At 32.4% G+C, this 22,912-nt stretch overlaps 13 protein-coding genes across 13 annotated transcripts; 4 read left to right on the forward strand and 9 right to left on the reverse strand.

Moving 5' to 3' along the window:
• Positions 1-113: 113 nt before the first annotated feature.
• On the reverse strand, positions 114-1,289 carry NAEGRDRAFT_46664 (uncharacterized protein; the record flags this gene model as incomplete). Its single annotated transcript, XM_002680796.1, has 1 exon — positions 114-1,289. One exon carries the CDS (start codon positions 1,287-1,289, stop codon positions 114-116), a length of 1,176 nt encoding a protein of 391 aa, XP_002680842.1.
• Positions 1,290-1,450: 161 nt separating this feature from the next.
• NAEGRDRAFT_63794 (uncharacterized protein) lies at positions 1,451-1,939 on the reverse strand (the record flags this gene model as incomplete). Its single annotated transcript, XM_002680797.1, has 1 exon — positions 1,451-1,939. One exon carries the CDS (start codon positions 1,937-1,939, stop codon positions 1,451-1,453), a length of 489 nt encoding a protein of 162 aa, XP_002680843.1.
• A 3,521-nt stretch (positions 1,940-5,460) lies between these two features.
• On the reverse strand, positions 5,461-5,679 carry NAEGRDRAFT_5447 (uncharacterized protein; the record flags this gene model as incomplete). The annotated part of the gene is made up of 1 exon (XM_002680798.1): positions 5,461-5,679. A coding segment is annotated over one exon (219 nt), but the record flags the coding sequence as incomplete, so codon positions are not given.
• Positions 5,680-6,572: 893 nt separating this feature from the next.
• On the forward strand, positions 6,573-6,968 carry NAEGRDRAFT_63796 (uncharacterized protein; the record flags this gene model as incomplete). The annotated part of the gene is made up of 1 exon (XM_002680635.1): positions 6,573-6,968. The coding sequence occupies one exon, from the start codon at positions 6,573-6,575 to the stop codon at positions 6,966-6,968; it is 396 nt and encodes a 131-aa protein (XP_002680681.1).
• A 1,031-nt stretch (positions 6,969-7,999) lies between these two features.
• Positions 8,000-9,403, reverse strand: NAEGRDRAFT_78565 (rhoGEF domain-containing protein; the record flags this gene model as incomplete). Its single annotated transcript, XM_002680799.1, has 1 exon — positions 8,000-9,403. The coding sequence occupies one exon, from the start codon at positions 9,401-9,403 to the stop codon at positions 8,018-8,020; it is 1,386 nt and encodes a 461-aa protein (XP_002680845.1). The 3' UTR covers positions 8,000-8,017.
• Positions 9,404-9,525: 122 nt separating this feature from the next.
• Positions 9,526-10,650, reverse strand: NAEGRDRAFT_46667 (uncharacterized protein; the record flags this gene model as incomplete). The annotated part of the gene is made up of 1 exon (XM_002680800.1): positions 9,526-10,650. One exon carries the CDS (start codon positions 10,648-10,650, stop codon positions 9,526-9,528), a length of 1,125 nt encoding a protein of 374 aa, XP_002680846.1.
• Positions 10,651-12,453: 1,803 nt separating this feature from the next.
• NAEGRDRAFT_31169 (uncharacterized protein) lies at positions 12,454-13,185 on the forward strand (the record flags this gene model as incomplete). The annotated part of the gene is made up of 1 exon (XM_002680636.1): positions 12,454-13,185. A coding segment is annotated over one exon (732 nt), but the record flags the coding sequence as incomplete, so codon positions are not given.
• Positions 13,186-14,911: 1,726 nt separating this feature from the next.
• Positions 14,912-16,313, forward strand: NAEGRDRAFT_63800 (uncharacterized protein; the record flags this gene model as incomplete). The annotated part of the gene is made up of 2 exons (XM_002680637.1): positions 14,912-15,184; positions 15,222-16,313. The coding sequence occupies 2 exons, from the start codon at positions 14,912-14,914 to the stop codon at positions 16,311-16,313; spliced, it is 1,365 nt and encodes a 454-aa protein (XP_002680683.1).
• A 56-nt stretch (positions 16,314-16,369) lies between these two features.
• Positions 16,370-16,792, reverse strand: NAEGRDRAFT_63801 (uncharacterized protein; the record flags this gene model as incomplete). Its single annotated transcript, XM_002680801.1, has 1 exon — positions 16,370-16,792. One exon carries the CDS (start codon positions 16,790-16,792, stop codon positions 16,370-16,372), a length of 423 nt encoding a protein of 140 aa, XP_002680847.1.
• Positions 16,793-17,255: 463 nt separating this feature from the next.
• Positions 17,256-18,902, reverse strand: NAEGRDRAFT_78566 (DUF605 domain-containing protein; the record flags this gene model as incomplete). The annotated part of the gene is made up of 3 exons (XM_002680802.1): positions 17,256-18,290; positions 18,367-18,442; positions 18,577-18,902. The coding sequence occupies 3 exons, from the start codon at positions 18,900-18,902 to the stop codon at positions 17,409-17,411; spliced, it is 1,284 nt and encodes a 427-aa protein (XP_002680848.1). The 3' UTR covers positions 17,256-17,408.
• An 856-nt stretch (positions 18,903-19,758) lies between these two features.
• On the reverse strand, positions 19,759-20,154 carry NAEGRDRAFT_63803 (uncharacterized protein; the record flags this gene model as incomplete). Its single annotated transcript, XM_002680803.1, has 1 exon — positions 19,759-20,154. One exon carries the CDS (start codon positions 20,152-20,154, stop codon positions 19,759-19,761), a length of 396 nt encoding a protein of 131 aa, XP_002680849.1.
• Positions 20,155-20,284: 130 nt separating this feature from the next.
• NAEGRDRAFT_46671 (uncharacterized protein) lies at positions 20,285-21,193 on the reverse strand (the record flags this gene model as incomplete). Its single annotated transcript, XM_002680804.1, has 1 exon — positions 20,285-21,193. The coding sequence occupies one exon, from the start codon at positions 21,191-21,193 to the stop codon at positions 20,285-20,287; it is 909 nt and encodes a 302-aa protein (XP_002680850.1).
• Positions 21,194-21,764: 571 nt separating this feature from the next.
• Positions 21,765-22,502, forward strand: NAEGRDRAFT_63805 (uncharacterized protein; the record flags this gene model as incomplete). The annotated part of the gene is made up of 1 exon (XM_002680638.1): positions 21,765-22,502. The coding sequence occupies one exon, from the start codon at positions 21,765-21,767 to the stop codon at positions 22,500-22,502; it is 738 nt and encodes a 245-aa protein (XP_002680684.1).
• Positions 22,503-22,912: the final 410 nt, after the last annotated feature.

The raw sequence follows: 22,912 nt of genomic DNA on the forward strand, positions 1-22,912 counted from the left end.
CCACTCGGAATTGGTTCGATATTTATATTTCCAAGATTTGGACCTAAAAATTGGCTTACGATTTCATTCATTTTTTTTTGTTGAAATACTTTACAATGACTATTATTTAATAATTATTCTTGATCATCTTCTGCTTGATAATTTTCATCATTAGCATCTTCCTCTTCGTAATATTCATCATCTTCATCAATATCTTCCTCATAATCCTCATCATCATCTTCCTCATCTTCTTCCTCATCATCGTCATCATCCATGTAAAGTGAAATTGGTCTTCTAATTCCAATGAGAACTGTTTTCATTTGAGTGACAAAGGCAACATTATTGGCCTCATCTCCCTCAATGCAGAATGCAAGTGTGAAATCATCCGTCTTGTCTGAGATAAATTGATTCGTTTCAAAGGTATTTCTTTGTAAAATCAAATTGATAGAGTGTTTCTTTTCCTGCTCTGAAACATATTCCTGTAATTTGCTGACATAGAGACAAATTTCAATTATCTTTTCTTTGAGTTCCTTTTTAATGTTTGCATGATTGGCTTCAATACTGTCCATGAAACTTAAATATGATCTCGATGTCAAGTACCAAATCATTTTTGGAGTTGAAGTTGTAACATCATGTTTCGAATAGGAAGCACTCATACCAAGATTTGGAATATTTTGCTTTGGAATAATTGAAAAACTCAATGTAAATGTTGAGCTTTGTCCCATTCCCAAATCTTTTGTAACTTGTTGACCTTTAAATGTTGAGAGAAATCTGTTTTGAAACCAATTCACATGTTTGACTTGTTCCAAAGGATAATACCTCGATGCCAATTCAAATGCCTTGCTCACTCTCATCATTTGAATGATTTCTCTCAATGTAAGAAATGGAAATATGTGATTATTAATAATTTTGAATGGAATTTGCTTTTTACAAATAGAATACTTTAACTTTTCAAGATCGGACCTGAAAGATTCATGATTTTGTGTTTTCTTTCTTTCCTTGATGAGTGATGATCTCATCTGACGAGCAAATTCTTCAATTTTTCCAATATTTAATTTTCTGTCTTCTGATGATGAGGTTTCGTCTGTTGGATTTTCGTTTTCTTGTTGAGGAGGATTGGCTGCCTCTTCATTATCGTCATCATTGGTTGATTCGTCATCTCGGGATTTAGTTTTCAACATGTCGTTGAATAGTTTCTCCTTCTCATGATATTCCTTTAGTCTTTGTTCAGTTTCTCCTAACAAATCACTATCGAATAAATTTTCAAAATTACCCAGAAGAGAAAGGTTCTTAAATTGTTGTGGAAGCATTTTTTTGTAATTGGTTAATTGGTTTTTGATGTGAAATATCCAGTTAGTTTATTATTGAAATAGAGCTTCATTTTGAGTTAATTGCTTTCACATCAAATGTTTAGTCTTCAAATGCCTCAATTTTGTTGATGTCTTAAATTTCTTAATATATCATCTTGTTATTAGTAATCATTCCATAATCCAATATCCAATTTTTTCTCATTAAGTTCAAATCTTGCACTGTTGTGTCCACAAAGACATTTGCAAATATCATTGAAACAGAATGATTGAATTCCATCAAACATATCTCTTGGAATGATTGGGGAATGATTGGCAATTCCTAGTAAATTTGGAATATCAAAATGCTTTGGAATATTGATATTTAGTGGAGAATCTCTTTCAAGGTATAAACTAATAATTTGAAGAGCTGTTTCTTTTGTAATTGGTAATTTTCCTGTTTTGAATAGCTCAATATCATACCAAGCTAACATTTGCTCTGGATGGTAACCTCTTCTTGCAATATCCAAAATTTCTGCATACGCATCTCCTTCTTTTAGTTTGATTGCAACCTCCATTGAAATTTCTTCGCTATTCTTTGAGTCATATCTCACAGAATACAAGACAGGAAGGAATATTGTAACAAATTGTTCAATGGTACAATAGAATAACATGCAAGTACCAAAAGGAAAGAAATAGTCAACCAATTGGACTATAATATCAATTTGACTAGTAATAATATAAATAAGACAAAAGATGAGTTGGACAACCACTACAGCTAGAGTTTCTTTCTTAATATACCAAATATCCTTATCAGTCCTAATAGAAAGAATGACAAATATTGTCTCAATAATTATATAAATAACGGCCTCACATGTAACCAAAATAGAGGTATTCTTCTCCACAGAACATCCTCTATCAAATAAAAAGGTTCCTCCATCTACAAAGAAAAGTTTTGTTTCCACAAGCTCATCCGAAACTCCAACTGAGACCCAAAGAGCTACATGTATAAAAACAATCAAAATAAGTGCCGGTATTAAGAATTTTGAGCTCAAAAGAAATGAGTAAATTTTGATAAACCTCTTCTTGCGTTCAATGTCCCTGTTTGATATTGCAGATGCATTTGTTGTTTTGTTTTCCGAATAAATACTTTGATCATGCATTTCATGTTCATTGCCTAATTCTTTCTGCAATGTAAACAGTTCAATTTTTTTCTTACAGAGCTTAAATTTAAAGAAGAGTCTAAAGCATTTGTAAATGGTAGGAAGAAAAATACTTGCAGGAAATAAAAAGTAAATGCTCGAGTACAAAATGCATGGAAATGCAGATCTCCCAACTATGAATCTAATACTAAGAATTGATTCAAATATCACATTTCCAGTTAGTGAAAATAATAGAGACAATGGATGCCTCTCCTTAATGTGCCTACTCTTCCATTTCCACACTAGGCCAATAAAAGTCAAGAATGTTATCAGTAAATAGATCAAGTAAAATATTGCAGATAGAATTGGTGTGAAAATAGTGTCAGGACACAGCCCATAAATCTCTGTAGGCCTCTCCTCTCTCGAATAGCCTCCATTAAACAGAAAAGGATCGCAACTCGTCGCTACAGATGCATTATAATTTGGAGTTGTTGAGAGTATGGTATGAAATATTTGGTCCATGTATTCCTTAACTACATGGTCATGCAAGCCTAGATGTTGTGCTATTGATTGCACAAACGTATTTTCATTTACAGACGATGATGAAGATGTCAATTCCAAATCATGTTCCGAACAAGTCACAACATTTATCAAAGTACTCATCAAGGCCACCATTATCAATGTATTTAGAAAAAGCCAGTTAGTTTGTTTCATCTTTTTAAAGCCAAAGTTTATGTTATATTGATGTTGCTGTTGATGTTGTTCTTCTTTTCGTTGGTGAGTTGATGAAATTGCTTTTGATGTCATTGTGCGTTCATTCTTTTTTTTATGGGATTCAAAAATGTTCATAACAATTTACTAATAAATAAACTGAAGCACCGTATTGTGGATTTCTTAAATAGTCCTTCAGTGATGAAAATGGTAAAATGAACGATTTTCTTGTTACTTTGTGTTGGCATTTATAACACACTAGTTGAGAAAGTAAACAAGTGATTAAAAATCATTTCAACAATATTGCCAGTTCTCAGCCCGTAAAGAGTTACCTTAATGGAACAGTTTACAAGCAACTCAGTAATTGTTTGCGTAAACAACTTTATTCTCTGATTTTCACGTGAGGATGGCTTACATGAACCTGTGTTTTATCTTCGTGTTGCTTCAACAGGCTCACAATTTTTGTGTGCCCTTCTGTTAGTGCTATTTCCATTGGTGACTGAATTGTTAATGCTGACCAGAGCTGGCAGACAACTTACCAGCTTTTGGTTGTTTAAAAAAAGTGTTTCAGAGCCAATAATTTTAAATAGTACTTACTTCATCCTTATTTTGTTATAATGGCTTGTAAGGTGGAGAATACATACATTTTTAAAAACCCACTACATAATAGAGCTTTAACATGCTTTGTGTTCCTCAACTTACATCCTTAAATAATCGTAAACATCATGTTGATGTGATTATCACATACGAAACTTACAGTCTGCATGTTGTTAAACATCATCACACATGCCAGAAACTTACAAACTTTAGGACGTAAAAACAACATTTAACGGAAAATGGACTTACTTGCTTAATAATATCACACAACATTATTTACATCAACATCTTAAATACATACTCCTCTTTTAACATCAACTCCTACAACATTCACTAATAATTGAGGAGTCTTCATCAATGCATCCATGTTCAATGTTAAAAAAAGCTTACCTCCTATTACATCTTTCAAATGTAAATATTACAAGAAATACTTACATACTAATAATCAAGGTCATTAAAATTGATTCTTGAAAGCATGTAAAACATACAATCTATGTACATTTAGAAAATCAAATAAGCTGATCACTTACATCCTACATGGAGTGAGATCACTAATTCATACTGCATACTTACATACTGGATGGCAAGTGAGTATTCAAATAACGAACATACGTACAGACTTGAATCATTCAAATAATAAGACTATATACATCGAAAGGTACTCACATACTATCGGATTATTTAAGTGGAGAAAATGGGAGTAACTTACACTCTGACAAATTGTAAAACAAGTTCAAAAGAAGCTCACTTACTCCTTTGTTGACATCAATCCTTTTTGATTTTAACAATATTTCTACAATGGCTAAATTTTCACTCTTACATGCAACATGAAGGGGACTCTTTTGATCTGTTAGAATGTCTTCAATCCATGCTACATACATACTAAACAAAAGGAAGAGACAATGGAACAATACGAATTGGAAATGAAACTTACGTAGTTCTATTAGATTGAAAGTCAATTTTCCTTGTCAAAAAATTGAAATTGCTTACATTCTTATTACAATAATATTACAGAATAACAAGGATTGAATCTTACATTTTCCTATTTGGAATACTTCATGTAATCTTGATTCTGAACTTACATACTAACATTATTATTTCTGATATATTGTTCAAATGCCTAAGACAACTTACTCCTCTATTTACATCAACTTCATCCCTTTCCACCAATAGTTTTACTATATTGACATGCCCGAACGTACATGCTGTATGTAAGGGAGACTTTTGAGAGATTAATTTCTGGTCTTTCCTCAAACTACACTTACATTCTAATCACGCCAAATTCAATTCCTCAGATTATTGATAACTACGTACAGCCTTTTTAATAGAATCCAGTAAATTTTGATATCCACAAACTTACTCCTTTATTTACATCAATTCCTTTTATTCCCAACAGAAATTGTACATAATCTGTATCACCTCTCTCACAAGCCTCAATCAATAATGTTTTCCCTTCAACTTCATCATTGATAAAGCTTTCAAAATTCCGAATCTGACAAAATTGATGAAAGTTTCCGCTTCTAAGAATATTGAATGCCTTTTGAGCCATTTTTTAAGAGATGATTCATCTCCTCTATTGAGGCTCATCATTATATTTTCAAATGTAATGTAATTCAGTAGTGACAGATGGAAATTACATTCTATTCAATTTCGCTCTTCAATTTTTCATAGATTGTCAAGGCTACTGAATCAGAGTCAATCTTATCCTTTCCCTTGCAGAGTGATTTGGCCATTTCCTTATCAACCTCCACGAGAAGAAGTTTATGTCTCGATTTACCTCCTCTATCTAAAGTTACTCTTGATTTTGAAACTCCCAAAACACCTGATACGTAATCACATAATTCCTTGTTGGCTTCTCCTTCTTTTGGTGGTGCAGCAATGTGTACTCCAATTTCTTCATCATTAATATTAGCTATTTGACTTGATGAGCTGTTAGGCTTAGCCAATATTGTCAATCGGATTGAATAGGGTAAATTTGCAGAGGCAATACTAATTGATTTTGGAATGGCAGTGCTGCTGCTACTTGATGAATTGCTACTACTGGCACTGCTGCTACTTGTTTCCGTCTTTTTCTTAGGAGCCATGATGGTAGTGAATGACGATGAATTAAATCTTTGATATGAACAGTGAGTGTGATATTCTGAGAGTGAACTAATCGGTGGTGAATAGATTAATGATGATGAGCCAATAATAATATTGTTATGTTTCTGATGAAGATGTCTTATCAAGCCTCTCTTCAACATGAATTATTTTTTCCAATTTCTATCAATTAATAAACAATCACGATGAACAATAATTTCATCTTCATCATTTAAAATTCAGTCCAATATATGAGAGTATTAAACCATTTGATTCAGAAATTAGAATGAGAATAATATTCATCTTTTGATCCGACTAATCGCAATAGAAGACATTAGATTGTAGCACATTTGCAGCGCTGCAATCTTTCGCATCCAACGGCTAACAAAAAAACAAGGGAAAATCAAACTCTATCTTCATCAAGTAAATCGGAAATACATCAAAGCCTCCATTAAGAATATTATCATCACCAACAACAATTAATTGGATGAATAATAATTAAATAGAATAGTATTAATGAATATTCCTTCCTGGTAATAATATAATTATACAATGCCACCAAATATACCAATAGTTACAGTCACAACATCGACTACTTTAATTCCCAAACACAGATCATCAGCTGCTGTTCATAATACAAGTGGAGAAGGCTCGGATGAATCACCAATTCCTCATCTCGATCACAAGATATCTTCACCATTCCGTACGGATGACGTCGAACAGACAACAACAATTGAATAATAATAACAATGGTCAACAATCATCCTCTCCTAACATGATGAATTCGAATAATTCTATATTCTTTGTAATTTGCTTTTGTTATTCATTCTTTTGTTCTGGATTGTCTATTAGCATGATTGGACCTCTATTGCCATCCTTTGTTGCTCAAATTAATTTATCAAAGTATAGAGAAGGTGACATGACAAAAGTCTCATTAGAGGATTTAGGATTGGTATTTCCGAGCAGAGGTTTAGGAACAATGTTGGGAAGCTTGTTAGGAGGATTCTTATTGAATTATTCAATCAAACATTGCTCGAGACAACAACATTTAATTCCACTCTTATTTAGTACTACTGGAGCTATTTTCATGTTATGTGCAAAAGTTTCATTACTTTTGGCTTCACAAGTTCAAGTTTTTGCAATTATTTACTTTGTAGTTGGTTTTTGTAAGTGATTTATTTTACAATTATTGAAATAATCCCAACAATTACAGCACATGGATTAATTAATGTCAGTTCTAGTAGTTATATTTTGGCCAAATTCCCTAAAGAGAAGGTTACTTTTTATTTTCAATTATTGAATGCATTGTTTGGATTGGGAGCTGTATTTGGACCATTCTTGACAGCCATAACAAAAAAGTATTATTCTAAATCTATTCAAACCAATGTAGTTGCAGTAGCTATTCTTTCAGATAGTGCCACTACAAAGGCAATTATTATTACATTAATGCTATTATCTATTTCTATTTTCCTTTATATTTCCGAGATTAAAAAGACCAAGCCAATCAATTCATCATCACCACAAAAAGAGTCCAATAGTGTCACTAATTGGAGTTCTAGAAATATCAAGATTATTGTATTTATTTGTTTGGGAATTGTTTGCGTGACAGGTGTTGAACATGGAGTTGGTGGTACTTTGTATTCTTTTATTCATACAAAGAATTTAACAACAGAATCAGAGGCCAGTATGATAAATTCATCCTTCTGGCTTTCATTTACATTGGGAAGAATTATTAGCATTTTCCTTTCCTACCACATGAGATCATCATCAATTTTGGTTATGGACCTTGTTGGTTCATTATTGAGCTCAGTCCTCTTTTTACTTTTCAATGATAATGTTTCAGCAATATGGGCAGCTACTGTGCTTCTTGGTCTTTCACTTTCTTCTCAATATCCAACATTGCTTTCATTCCCTTCCTCATACTTAGACATCAAAGTTTCGAGCATTATCACATCATTATTTATTGTGTGTGGAGGTGTTGGATCAATGGTATTGCCTTACATTATGATTTCACTTTTCAAGTTGAAGGGACCTGAGAGCATGTTTTATGTCTTGTTCTTTACCCTCATCGTGGTTTCATTTATTTATTCATATCTGATTCTTGGTTTCAAAAAGAAGATTCTTGACCCATATTTAGGAGGTATTATTAGCGATACAGTCTATGAAGATGATTCATTAAAGAGAAGAAAATAACACGTAATTTTTCACAATTTTAAGAATTGTTTAAATGGATGATCTAGAGGATACACTCTTTCTTGATGTTTGATTTTCCATCATGGCTTCAATAGCTTGCTTTACCTTATTGTATTGATCTGGATTCTTTTCAAAGTACATTTCCAAAACTCTTGGTTCAGTTTTAGTACCTGGCTTAAAGGTGCATGTGAGAATTAATGTTTGATTGAGTGTATCTTCTTCAAGTTCCAAAGTATCAGTGGATGAATTATCATCTTTAGAATGTGGAGCAAAAATAAATTCTTGCTTGGACAAAAATCCAGATCTTCTATTCAAGAGCAAGAGATCTGTGAAAACGTATAAATCTAAAATACCAGTCTTTCCATTTGATCTCTTATAGTTGACTTCATTGTCTCCCTCAAAATAATAGAGTAATCTTCTGGTTGGAATGAAAAAGTCCTTCAATTTGAAAGTTTCTCCCAATTCCAAGCTCTTATGAATGTTAGAATATTCAAGTTGTCTATTATTCAATTCTGATGCAATTTCCTTAATGAGACTCAATGCATTCTCAATCAATACAAATGATTCATCATTATGATCAGTAAATTCTTTCAATTGTTGTAATAAGAGTTGATATCTTGGAATTCTCTGAAGTGGCAATACAAGATGTCCATCAATGGTAAAATCTGATGATACAGTAGCCTCATCACTCAATTTCTCTGCAATTTTATCCAACATTTTTCTCAATTTTCCATTCTTTTTCTTTTCCTCTTCAAGTGTTGAAACAGCAATTCCATAATTTCCAATAAATCTCGTATAAAGTTTAAAAGAGTGAGCATAATGTAACATTAACTTGGCAACAGCTAGACAGGACAATCCATCAACTCCAAAATAAATCTTTTTCAATTCTTGGAGGAAATTCTCATTAACACCCTTAATAATAGCAATATCATTAAATATTAAATCAAATGTTTCCTTTTGAAGAATTTCCTTGATTGGTTTCAAATAATTTTCTTCCAAAGTTCTCAAACCTTTAACATAGCTCTCTTCAGTGGTCAAAATTTCTTCCAAAATTCGATCTCTTTTCTTTTCGATTGGTGACTTTTCAATAACCATTTTAATGTCATCAACCATTTCATCATCATTAATTGTTGTATTCATAATTTCATCAAAAATACTTTCATTACTCTTGACTGTTAAACTATCTTCTCTGGAGTGTTTCTTTGCAGGTGATGATAAATCTTCCTTGATCAAATTGTCAGTTGACATTTTGACTGGCATCTCCTTCTTCACAACTTCGGCTTCTTGTTCATCAAATAAATTATTATCAGCTTGTTGATTATTGGTTGATGATGTCTCGCTGGCTTGCTTGTAATACATCAAGACACCAGTCACTATCAACACCAGCACGTAGAATAATACTTCGAGTAATAACATTTTTTTCTTCTGCGCCAATTTAATATCCTAAATTTACTTTTAAAGGAAGAAACTTGTCAGCATTCGAATAATTGTTATCTGCTTAACCTACCACACGAGTTTGAACTATTTTGGTTATTGAATCAATTTTGAATAAAATTCAAGACACCAGTCATGCATCTCTTGAAATGTTGTGGAAGAATGTCAGAAATGAGGTGGAATGCATGGATTGGGATTTTTTCTACATGTTTGGAGAGTTTTACGCCACTATTGTTGAGCTTGTTGATGAATGATTCAATTTCATCGACAAATCTTTCCCTCTCACTATATGAAATGAATATTCCCTTAGAAATGGTTTGGTTTACAATTTGATTGACACGTTCTTGACTCCAATAGAATGGAGAGAGATTTCTAGCTCTTTCTTGTTGGTTTAAACCACATGGTACTCCATTGGATTTCCAAGTACGAATTAATTTGTTAGAGATGGCTCTATCTTGGTGATCGAGATCCATAATTGAGGAAGTTCCTTTCAGAGTTAAATCCAACCATGGTGAGAAGAGAATGGCTCCTTTCAAAATGGATTTGTAATTCATTTCCTGCTCTCCTGTCAAGTTGGCAATCTTTTCACAAAGTAAAAGTCCCAAATTACCTCCAGATGATTCTCCAATAATGTAAATTTCATCCATTTTCTTTTCATTAACCAACCATTCAAAAGCACGAAATGCTTCCTCAACAATATCTTCAATTTGTGCATGTGGATAGAGTGAATATTCCAATCCTAATAAATTAATTCCATTCCTCTTACAAAACTTTTCATAAATGTGACAAGTCCTGGCATTTCCCACAATATAGGCTCCTCCATGTAAATGCAAAAAACAACTTGTACTCTCGGATTTGTTCTTCTTTTTAAAATTGAAATATAACGACTTGTTTCCTTTCAATAAAACAGGTTGTTCAATCATTGTTTTGAAATTCACCTCCTCACTTGGTACATAGAATGGACCAGCAAGCAGTACATGAGGAGAGGCAGGAGATTGTTGCTGAATTTCCAACAAGTCATGAATAATTAATTCCTTTGATTTTGTCTTATCAATAAAGTAATCATCTACATCGGGATGAGGTTGTGGCTTTCCATTCAATAATTCAAACCACCTCAGGCAAGCCAATTCTCTCGAATCCAATCCTTGCAAGGCAGCTTTCTTTTTATAAAGTGGTGTATCCTCATCCTCTTCATCATCATCCTCTCCTTCAGTATTATCCATCATCATGATTGGATCTACTCGAGTCTTGTAAATATTCCTCTCTACAAAATAAAAGGCTTTGAATAAGAGTTGGAGAATTGTGGCTGGAATGGATAATCTAAATAATAACCATGACATGGCAAAGAAAATTGCCCAAAATATTATACTGAAAAGAATTAACCATTTAAGCCACCACGGAATTAATTGTACAATATAATTCATTTCCAAATGTATTAATTAATAATTATTGTGATGATGAATTTTTTGTTTTTTTTAAAAAAAATGAATGAACATTATTTTCAACATTTTGTTTTTCATATTGGAGAATGGAGTGATAATTTTGGTGTTATTTTAATATTTTTGGAGAATATTGTTAATAATAATTTACAATTTTATCAATTTTTATTTTTTAAACTTTCTTTTTTTGAGGATATGGAAATGAAATATTATAATAACTTCCAAATCTTACTAGAATTTTTGAAAACCTGTCATCTAATTCAAATTCACGTAGGTAGCTTATGATACATTTTCAATATTATTGTATCACCAACTTTATGGTTATATCTAATCTCCTTGATGATACTTAGATCCTAATGTTTACCAGTGAAATCCTCATCAGCGGATTCCTTATTAGAGTCTTCATCAAGTTGATTAGCTTGTTGCAGAATAGATGAAACAGCTTCAAGATGCTTTATTCTCTCACCCAAAGAAGTGATGTTGAGCTACCATTATCAGTAACTGGGATGTAACTTGACTTGTAGAAGTTGAAGACTTGTTTGCTGAAACTCTTTGACGATGCTTGTGACTATTGGAATGGTATGAGTGATATAGGATAAAGTGGTTAGATTTTTGATTAAATCTTCTCTTTTGAAAGTTGCCACTACTTTTCTTTGGTCTTTCTTCTCTCAATTTCTCACCTTTCTTAATGGCCTTTTGTTGTTGCTTGGATATAATATCATTGATTGTGCCATCAGATTTATAAGTATTGATAAATTCTTTTGCAGCTTCAAAACCACCAGAACCGGCACTCAATTTAATGGCAATACAATTTAAGTCAGCAATATTCTGTTACATTGTAAATTAATAAAAACAAGATTGAGAACAAGTAATTATACTAATGAATATTAAAGCTCAAAGACTGTTTCACTTTTATTGATGAAGAATAAGTATGAAAAAATATTCAACTTATATTAAGTTTACAATAAAAACAAATCCATTCTTTACTTCGCTCAGAATTAGACATTATATCCTCAAATACTACTGCTCTCACTAATTCTTAATCTTAAACAATCTGATTCATCATTTGAGAGATATATCATTATACTCTCGTAAAATACAAGTTGAAAAAATTGTAACACTTTAATTATGAGTTAATCAATAATTCAAGAAACCATTGTCTACATATGGAAGAACTAGTGTATTATTATAACAAAATTATTAAAATATTTTAAAAATTATCCTCAAAAAATAAGTCTCAACATCATGTCTTCATCATTATTAAGACAAAAAAAACCACTACTCCACCCTAAATCGAAAATATCTGTAAGTATTGTATTTGCTTAATAAATTGGCTGGATGGTTGAATGAAAAGAGGATAAAATGTATACAATTTGTGTAGTAGAAAAATAAATTCACTGTTTTCAAAATCTGTTGTCCCATTGTTTTTACAAAAAAATTGATTATTTCAAAAGATTCATTCAAACTATCAATATGAAATACCAAATCAATATTACACATTTTTTTTAATTTTAAAAAAAAAACAAAATTATCATGTTATCATTTACTTCTATTCAATTACAAAAGAATTTTAATTCCATCCAAGAAAATTTAATGACAAGGAATATACTATTAACTCCTGGAGAGACGATTCAAATTAATTCTCAAGTATTTTCAGTGAATTTATATTCATCATCGGATCAAAATAATTTAAATGATGAATTTCAAAAATCAATTAGTGGACAAGTAGAAAACACAGAATTTATTCAATGTAAAGATCATTTGTTTACAATTGATAATTTATTACACGCTGATGAGTGTAGAGAAATTTTACGCATGGAAGATTCCATTTACTTTACACCAATTTCGTCCGAATATCCTGAAGAGTATAGAAATAGCAAACGAATTGTTTATAATGATAAAGAACTTTCACAGAGATTATGGCGACGATTGAAAAAGTTTCTAGTTGATTGCAATTTCATGAAACCGTATGGTTTAGACACGGATGGATATTGGATTCCAATTGGTGTGAATGAATGTTTGAGATTGAGTAAATATGAACCAGGGAATTATTTCAAACCTCACACAGATGGTCAATTTCTCAGAAATGATAATGAGAGAAGTATTTATACTTTACTAATCTATTTGAACGATGATTTTAAAGGAGGAGAAACCGAATTCTTACAAAGAGTAGATCCAACAGAGGAGTCTATCACCAAATTCAAACATATTTGTGCAATTAATCCAAGAATGGGATCTGCTGCAATATTTAATCATGAATTGTATCATCAGGGATGTATGGTCACTTCAGGGATCAAGTATATTTTGAGAACTGAGATAATGTTCAAGAGAATTGATTCAACAGAACAATTGGTGAATAAGAAGAATGATTTGCTTCACAATCAAATTATGAATCTCTTGAAAACAAGTGATGATCTAGAAAAGAAAGGTGAAGTGATGGAATCTACCTATTACTATAGAAAAGCACAAGAGCTGTTAATTCAATATGGACATTCCACCTCATTATTGCTGGTACCTACCTTTTCCAAGTCAAAAATCAGTTCCGAAGATTATTCTCTGAAAAGTACATTTTCTCAATTACCTGATGAGCTACTCATTCACATTTTCAAATATTTGATGGATTGGGAAATTTGCCAACTCATTCTTCCACTCGATAGGTATTTCAATTATATTGGCAGAGACTTACAATTATGGGAATGGATGTATATGAACAAATGGGGAAATTCTATCACAAATTTATTGAAACAATTTAATGCAAGAAATACTGAGGAACTAAGAGAATTCAATTCACAAGACAATACGAGCTCACTTGAGGAAACACCAGCTGAGGAACAAGATTGGTTTCATATCTATATTATGAAACGTTATTTTGAAAAGGAATTTGAGCCAGTCTTTATTGATTATGGAAGTAACCTATATGCAAACACCTATTTTTCATCAATTGATGGTCCTGTTCAAACTACTTTAACTAAAGTTCTTAGACCTCCAGCCTCTCAGTAAGTATTTCTATAGTTCATCTAGTTGATGACCATTATTTCAGCTTTTCACTTCCAAGATTTTCTTCTTATGGATTAATGGGAGATAATATTGATAGAGGACGTACTATAGATATGTTTGATGGTAATGGATTTAAAAAGCATATTCAAGTATTCACCTTTTTAATATACAAGAAAATGAAAAAGAGTTGTCAACGAAATCCACTTGTTGTCAGCTTGAATTCTAGAGCAATGGTTGACTTTGCAAAGGTCAAGGAAAGTATTTTGAATTTTTTGGTAAGTAGTATTGAAAATTCAACTATTAAATAATGTGAAATAGTTCAGAATTCGTATTCCAGCCGTTTGCATTCTTCCAAGATGTTATCTATTGTCAATTTATTATAATCTTCCAACTTGCATAGTAGTGGATATTGGCAAATATGATATTTATGTTCATACAGTTATTCAACATGATAAGGATCAAATAGGTACATTACATGCTGAATTTGATATTTATGGATCAAGTATCAACTTGTTCGAAACAGCTCAATCTACTGAAGAAAAAATCAAGTACATTGAAAATTGTGAAATTACTAAAGCCATTAATCAATTATTAGATCAGCATCCAAAAGAACTGAGAGCAGAATTGTTGGATAATATTATTTTCTCTGGAAATCTTGTGGAAATGGAATCATTATCAGACGTTCAACATGAAAGGAATCAAATTCTTAACATGTTCAATTCACCACATTCCACCTATCGAGTGAAACATCAAACGAGTGGTGAGGAGGCCATTCAGTCAGCCATTAATTTCTCAAAACTTCCAAACTTTAAAGATTATTGCTCTTTCTGGTTTGATTGTGAAAAGATTGTTGAGTCAAAAGACACATTTATTTAATTTGGATATTTGAAAGTGGAACTGTGTTTATTTCAGTAAGGATGAACAGTTTCTTTAGTCTTTTTTCAACATTCGTCTCACTAATTTTAACAGCGCTTAATTTGGTAAACAGTAAAAAACCTGCCCTTAGAGATACAATTAGAGCAGAGCACTACTTATATGCATATACAAGAAAAATATGTCTCAACTCATGGTTCGAAGCTATTCATTCCTCCTGTTGATGATGCTCTTGAGTGCAGTATTGATGATGTTCATCTCAGCAGCATCACCAATGAATGCTCAATCCACCAGAGCATCCAATGTTCTTTCATTATTGAATGAAAAGAAGGAACAATTAGAGAAGGTAAATAATGGCTTGTCGGAAACGAGCTTGTTGATGATTGCAAGCAAGAGGGAACAATCTTCCCCTCTCTACACTGCCTACAGTGAGGAAAAGAATAGAATTTATAATGTATTGGTAGCAACAAAGGCAGAATTGGAATATGAAGTTCAACTTCCTTCAAAAATTATACAATTCATCGATCAATGAATCAACAACCTCAACAACAAGTGAAGCAGATTTGAAAAAGCAGATGAAACTTGAGCAAGAAGCTGCTGCTGTCAAGAAAGTAGAACAAGAAAGAAAATTGAAAGAGGAACAGGAAAAGAAGATTAAGGAAGAACAAGAAAAGAAACTGAAATTAGAACAAGAAGCTACTGTTGTTGCTGCCAAGAAAGCAGAACAAGAAAAGAAGATTAAGGAAGAACAAGAGAGAAAACTCAAAGCTGCTGAAGAAGAAGAAAGAAAGTTGAAAGAAGAAGCTGCTAAAAAAGCTGAACAAGAGAAAAAACTGAAAGAAGAACAAGAAAAGAAATTGAAATTAGAACAAGAAGCTGCTGCTGTCAAGAAAGCAGAACAAGAAAGAATTCAAAAGGAAGAGCAAGCGAGAAAAGCACTCGAACTTGAAAGAAAGGCAGAACAAGAAAGAAAGGCCAAGGAAGAAAAAAGAATCCAAGAAGAAAGAGATAGATTAATCCCAACTATTGGTGAATTGGTCGATTCTGATTTATTGACACCTTCTCAATCTGAAAGATTTATGAAAGAAATCATGAAAGGAGTCAACCAACAATTACCTCACAGAATTTGGAAAGCCAAGAAGCACGGCTCATCAATTGCTAATTTCCATGCTACATGTGATAACATGGGACCAACCATTGTGTTGGCCAAGACTAGAAATGGAGCTGTATTTGGAGCCTATTCAAAGATTTCATATTCCCTATCAGGTGATTATGTTTCTGATCCAGCTGCTTTTATGTTTAGTTTGATTTCGGCTGAGGGAGAACAAAGATTTGTCAAGTTGACCCAAACACCACAAATTGTTGATGGAAAACAAACTTATCCAACTTCAAAGATTCATAACGCAAATCATTTGATTACTTTTGGAGGTGGTTATGACTTGCTCATATCAGACAATACTGTTAGCTTGAGTTCTTCCCTTGTTTGTCATACTTATTGTGCTCCACAAGTTACAAATCCAAAGACTTACCTTGCTGGTGAAAGAACATTTATGATTGACGATTTTGAAGTTTATAGAGTTTAAATTAATACACATTCGAAATATCTTTGTGAAATTTTGTTTGTATTATAGAATGTAATTTAAGGTCTTCCTCTTCCACTAGTTCGCAAGCATTCACATGTTGGACAACCATGTCTATCTCTCTCAAATCCATTTTCACAAAACATTGTACAAGTGGCACGATTACACTTCTTCACTCTCAATGGACGAATAAAATTACATTTACAAATTGGACAACCATTTCTTCTGTTCACTCTGAGTCCATATCGACACTTCTTTACAGTACAAGAGGTACTTTGACCATAGCATTTGATGAATTGAAATCTAATCCAACGAACGAAATCATTGAGATCACCCTTGTGTCTTCTGTAGAGGAAACGATCTTTAGGATAACCAAAGAGTTTTTGATGAGTTTCGGCTTTCTCTTCTTGGAAACTGAATTGAATAAAGAGGCAGAGAATGATAGCAAGCAATGAAAGGGCAATGATTTGTTTTGATTTCATTTTTTAAGCTAAATTGATGATGATCTGAATCTAGAAGTTTCTATTTATGATAAAAGAAATGAGGAATTCGAATTAGAACCGAATGAATGAAGAAAATTTCTTTTTCTGAAAGGACGAAAAGAGAAATTAACTAAACTCGATGGGAATTCACAACGTTTAAAAAGATATCACTCATAACTTTGAATTGACAACTTTCCAATTAAAAATGAAATCAAATCGTTTGGTTATTATTGCACTTCTCATGGTTCTGGTTGGCTTGATGATTGCAACGACAATTGTAAGCTGCCAAGAAGCTAGTGATACTACTATAATTGCTGAAGACAGTTCTGGTCAATCAGGAGAACAACAAGGTGGTGATTCTGATAGTGCAGATACATTGAGTCCAGGTGATGTAGAAGATTCAGATACTACCGACATTCCAGTTGACATTAACGTTGGTAGAGGAGGAAATACAAGAGATGTTAATAGTTTAAGGGGATTTAATATACTTCACGAACATTTAGATTGTAAGCCAAGTTCCAAAATGTTATTGGCTTGTAGTAAGTGTGCAGAAAAAGTATTAAGCTTTGACAGAAATGGGTGTTTGGTCTGTTCTTGTAATTAAACAACTAATAAATTAATTGAGCAAATTGAGAGCTTCAATCAAATTCTTTCTGGCAGTATCTACATCTTCAAATTGAAGTGAACTAATTGCAAATTTACATAATTTTTGTGCCTTCATCATATCATCGAGAGAGACTTCTCTCTTTGGTCCATTAGTATTGAGAACTGGTTGAGTAGTAGTGGTGGAATATGTTGGAGTTACAGGAGATGAGCTAATTGGAGTAGATGATGAGCTTGCTGGTTTTGGAATTGTTGAAACAGATTTTGGTTGTTGAAGTGGTTGTTGAGGTGGTTGAGTAAAAACAGGAGGTTGTACAAATTGTTGTTGTTGAGGTGGTTGAGGAGGAGGTTGATTAAATGTTGGTTGTTGTTGTTGAGGAGGAGGTTGTACAAATTGTTGTTGTTGTTGAGGTGGTTGTTGATATTGTGGTGGAACAAATGAAGGAGGTGAAACTTGTCTTGGAGGTTCATAAACAGTTGGTGAAGTGTTAAATGCAGATCTATTATTTGTTGGTGGAATAGGAGGTTGATTCCATGATGGGAAAGATTGTTCTTCTGTTGTTGTTGGAGAAATTTTCATGGCATCATGATTAGTGTCAAAACTCCATGATGAAGGTTGTGGAATATTATTGTTGATATTAACTGAAGATGTTTGTTGTGAAGTTGACAAATTGAGTAATCGTTGTTGTTCCATCAAATATTTAGTAACTTCATCTTCGTCATTGGAAGCATCATTGTTAATAGTATTTGCTGTTTGAGTTGGCATGTATTGCAATTGATCATCTTCCTCTTCAGCTGTTTCTTCACTTGTAACTGGAGTAACAGGTTGACCTGTTCTAACTGATTTTTGAATTTCAGCAGCTCTCCACTTGGCATACTTTTGTTTTTCCATCATCTATTAGTAATAATTAAATATGTTATTATATAATATGAAATTATTCAATGGAACCGAATGATAATAAAACACATACATCCGAACTTAAATCACCAAATTGTTTGGTAACTTCAATCAAAATAGAGGCAGCATAATATAATTTAGCAATTTGACTATTTTCCAATGTTTTTAAACAATGATTGGTTGTTAATCAATTTAAATTATTATTATTATCATCATCATATTCATAAATATGTTTAATTAATATTATTAAATATATAAATAACAATAATAATAATAAACTTACGTATCGTGTCTTCCTGCACGATCGGCATCATCAGCCTTTTTAAAAACCTTCAAAGCAAAAACTTCAACAACACCCTTGGCTTCATCTTCTTGTGCTTCAATATTCAATTGTTCCTTATCTTGTTCCAATTGATCCATCAATCCAGTAAGTAAATTAGTAGCTTCATCATCGGCCTGATCTTGCGATTGAATAATTGAAATTCCCAATTGTGCAGCATAGGTTCTACAATAAAAACTCACAATAGGAGCTCTCTTTTCAAATTCATTGGCTCTTTGAATATAGGGAACGAGCGGCTTCAAGGAGGCTGGGTAATCATTGAGGGACATTTTTTTTTAATAATTTTAATGGGAAGAAATTGTTGTATTTTAATGTTCCTCTATGAACATCTTCCTCTTCTAATTGAAAAACATTAAAATTTTATAAAAAAAAAATGAAAAGAAGCGCGGAGATTTGAATTGGAAGGTTAATTGGAAGATGGAGTAGGGATTTGATGATCTTAATGCAATTACTTTGTAAGAAATATCGCTCCTCTAAAATTAAGCAACTTATGTTCATGAATTAAATTATTATTTGAGTAAACTAATCTCGAATGATTGATGGAATTAGGTTGGATTTGAAATTGGCATTGGTACGTTAAATACTTAATATTTTGGATGATGATTTATATAGTAAGAAATCTTATCCTAAAACAATGACTGGCTTTTTGAATCAAAGTTAGTTTCACTTAAGCTTTGTTGTCAATAATTCACAAGTCAACTAACCTGTATATGGGGAAGATAACTCTAGTTTTCTGAATTGATTCTTGATTATTTGGTAATTGTAAGTTATTTGAATAATTCAATGCATTCACACAACCTAAATTGTTAGCGTTTATTCTTGTAATTTGAAACTTGATAGTTAGTGTCAGTTCATTCCAGAACTTGTAAAATTTCAATAAAGTTGAACTGTAAATTTGATACCTTGTTTATTGAAAATTGAGTACCATTTCATAAAAAACAAGGGTAATAGATTAGTAGAAATTGGTGTATTGTTGGATAAAACAATTTTTAACCAAGCCAGACCTAAATCCATCACAGTAAGTGTGTTTTGAAATAAACAAGAGACCTTCTTTCATTACCATTGAAAATGATTTAGAGAATATCAAGAGTTTAATGAACTAGAGCTCAAGTTGAAAATGATTCTTTATTTACAATCATCCATAATTTCCTTACTGATCTGTTCAACGATTTTGGCTTCCTTTGCTGCTGTTTCATTATCAGAATCAATCATTCCTATTAATTGAGTTGGTAACATCGTTGTCATCTTTAATGGTCCACCTTTTACTTCAGAATAGATCATTACTCTACAAGGAAGTGCCAAAGCAATCATTCTGTTCGATTTCACAACAGACGAAGCAATCACAGGATTACAAATCTCGCACACTATACATTCCTCATCATATTCAATTTGTTTTTCATTGAATTTTTGCTTGAAATTATGAGAAATCAAAACTCCGAACTGTCTCTTCTGACAAGATTGTTTGAAACGTTCGATGAGAATTGATGGCTCAGTTTCACTAGTTTCAACAGTGTAATACATTTTTTTGAGTTGTTTTTATATGAAACTGTTCGTGTTGATCTCAAACCTTAAATAGATTTGAATAGGACGGCAGATTTGGTCGGCGAAAATTGAGGGGAAATTTGTGTTGTAAAAACTGAAATTCTTTCCATCAATCAGCATCACAACCACAACTGCCACACGAGCCATCTGAATAATAATCATAGGTGTAGGTATCAGAAGTGGAGGTATTGTCAATTGGTGGGTCATCTTTTTTGTTGTTAACTTTCTCTGTTTTAGATGCCCAACAAAAAATCAAAACAATTACAACAATTCCACCTACGATGATAAAGGGTGGAATGCTTGATGGAGTGCATAATTCAATTGTTGAACTCTTTACAATTCCTTTCAAATTAATACTCATGACACTTTGTGGAGAAAGTTGTCTGAAATGTTCTTCAATTCTATGCATTCCTTTTTCAATAACCTTTGGAGAAACATCATCGTTCAGTCGATACAATTTTGAAGGATATTCAATTCTGAAAGTAGCTTTGTCAACATATCCCTTTTTAAATTTCATATTCCATCCCAATTCGAAAGTCTTTCGTTCACCATCTTGATAGCCAGCCAGTGGTCCTTTAATTAAATAGGTGAAAGTGAATTTGACATAGGTAGTTTGATCTGTTGGTGTTCTTTCTTTTAGGAAAGCAATTATGGAAAAACAGGATTTTTTCTGAGATAGATCTGTTTCAGTTTTGAACACTTTCGAATAATTGGAAGAAACCATCAAATCTTCAACAATAAACTGCCCTGCATTAAAAGGTAAATTAGAATGACAAATAGCTCTCTCAACTCTTCCAAAATCTCCCTCAAAACCAAACACTATTTCTTCCTGCACATTGATCATACATGAACTGCCCAATCTCAGAGTTGACATTACAGAAGAAACCCAATAATACTTTTTTGATTTTGAATTGAAAAACCATGCCTCTACCAATGAACCCCCAACAATCATCAACACGATCACGAACACTCCCATTACAAGAGGCAGCAATGATCCTTTTCTAAGTAGTTGAGCCATTTTGTTTTTGAAGAATTTTTGTTTTCTCGCAGAGATGGAAATTGCAACCAACTTTCAACTTGGAACATTGCTCTGCATTTACAGCTTGAATTGATATGGAAAACACGTGTTTTTTTGAAACAAGATTCTATCAATAGCACAGTTGCAATCCAAGCTATCAGTTTGAATCATTTCCTGAAAAGAAAATCAATACTGACACTCAATACATTAAGCAGTACAACTCGATGTGAAATATCTTGGAGGAAGATCTGCGAAAAGGCGGACAAGTTGAACGTTAGGAAAAATCAAATTTCGATTTTTTTCAAAAACTTTAAAAAAACCAACAAATTAAATTTCCTTCATAGAGAGTTTGTGTGCTCCGAAGATTACTTGTTAAATGGAAGGAAGAGAATAGAGGATATTTAGATATTGAATAGAATATTATCAAAACAAAAGAATATAAATCTAATATATAATGCTGCTGCGAGGAATTACCAACATCAAGTTTAATCATACAACAACAAGAAGAAACAGCCTAACAATGACGATGATGATGATAAATATTGCTTCACTATTATTAATCATTAATATGATGATAATGGTGATACAGAGTAATGGATTGGTGGAGGCTCAAAACTTTTGTAAGACTTATACAGACTGCTCGGGATGTGTTCAATCACCAGATAATGGTTGTGTTTGGTGTTCTTCATCGAGATTGTGTGTACCAGTGACTTCTACCTTCTCACCATCGATAGGTTATACTATTGAAGCTGAGTGTCCTATTCAGAGTGAACCAATTTCACTATTTACAGAGATGTGTACTGATCCACTTTTTGAAATTTGTGGTAATAGAGAATTGCCCAATATTGTGGAATCTAATTCATCTCTTTTCGATGCTTCTTCATCAACATTTGAAAGTACTAAATCTAATCAAAGTGTAAAGGATGTTTCATTGTGTCAGGAACATACAGATTGTGTTTCTGATAAGAATTGTGTCTATGTTTCAAGGGGTTTTTTCACAATTACTGATCCAGAGAGTTTGGAATCGAGAGTTATTCCACTTGGAGCGAATGGAACTTGTTGGAGAGCTTTACCTGTTCTTGGCTCACCTGTTTCATATAATGTTCATCGTGGAGGTTTAATTTACTCTCTCACTACACAAGAAACCTACTATGCAACATGTGTCATTAGAGAAGTGTACTATTGGGTCATTATTGGATGCAGTTTATTGGCCATTTCATGTTGCATTTGTACTGGATGTGTTTGTTGTCTGTGTTGTTTCTGTTTCTATTGTAAGAGAGATAGAAGATACATTTCACTCAATGGTTAATTTATTTTTCAATATTGTGAAACACTCAACTTGTTGATTAAATATAACATTACTTTTGAAACATTCTATTCAATTATTTAATATTATTTAATATTATTTATAAGATTTAAAATTTCCCCTTTTTTAGAAATTTAAAATTTGAATAGAAAAAAATGTTATCACAAACTGCTGCTACTATCAGCACACCCTCCGAAGAACCGTCATCAAATTCTTCTTCTGCTTGTACAAGTGGTGGTTGTGGTGGTGCAACTTTGAAATATAACTTCCAAAAACCTAAAGATGAAAGCCTTCCGACTTGTTGTCTCTTCATTACCAATCTTCCATCACTTGGAGAAACATTGTCATCAAAGGAAGAAAATCGTAAAATTTATCAAGATTGGTTACATGAAGAATTATCGGAAAATGTTCAA

The sequence above is a fragment of the Naegleria gruberi genome, assembly GCF_000004985.1.
Source record: "Naegleria gruberi genomic scaffold NAEGRscaffold_8, whole genome shotgun sequence".
Taxonomy (NCBI): Eukaryota; Heterolobosea; class Eutetramitea; order Acrasida; family Naegleriidae; genus Naegleria; species Naegleria gruberi.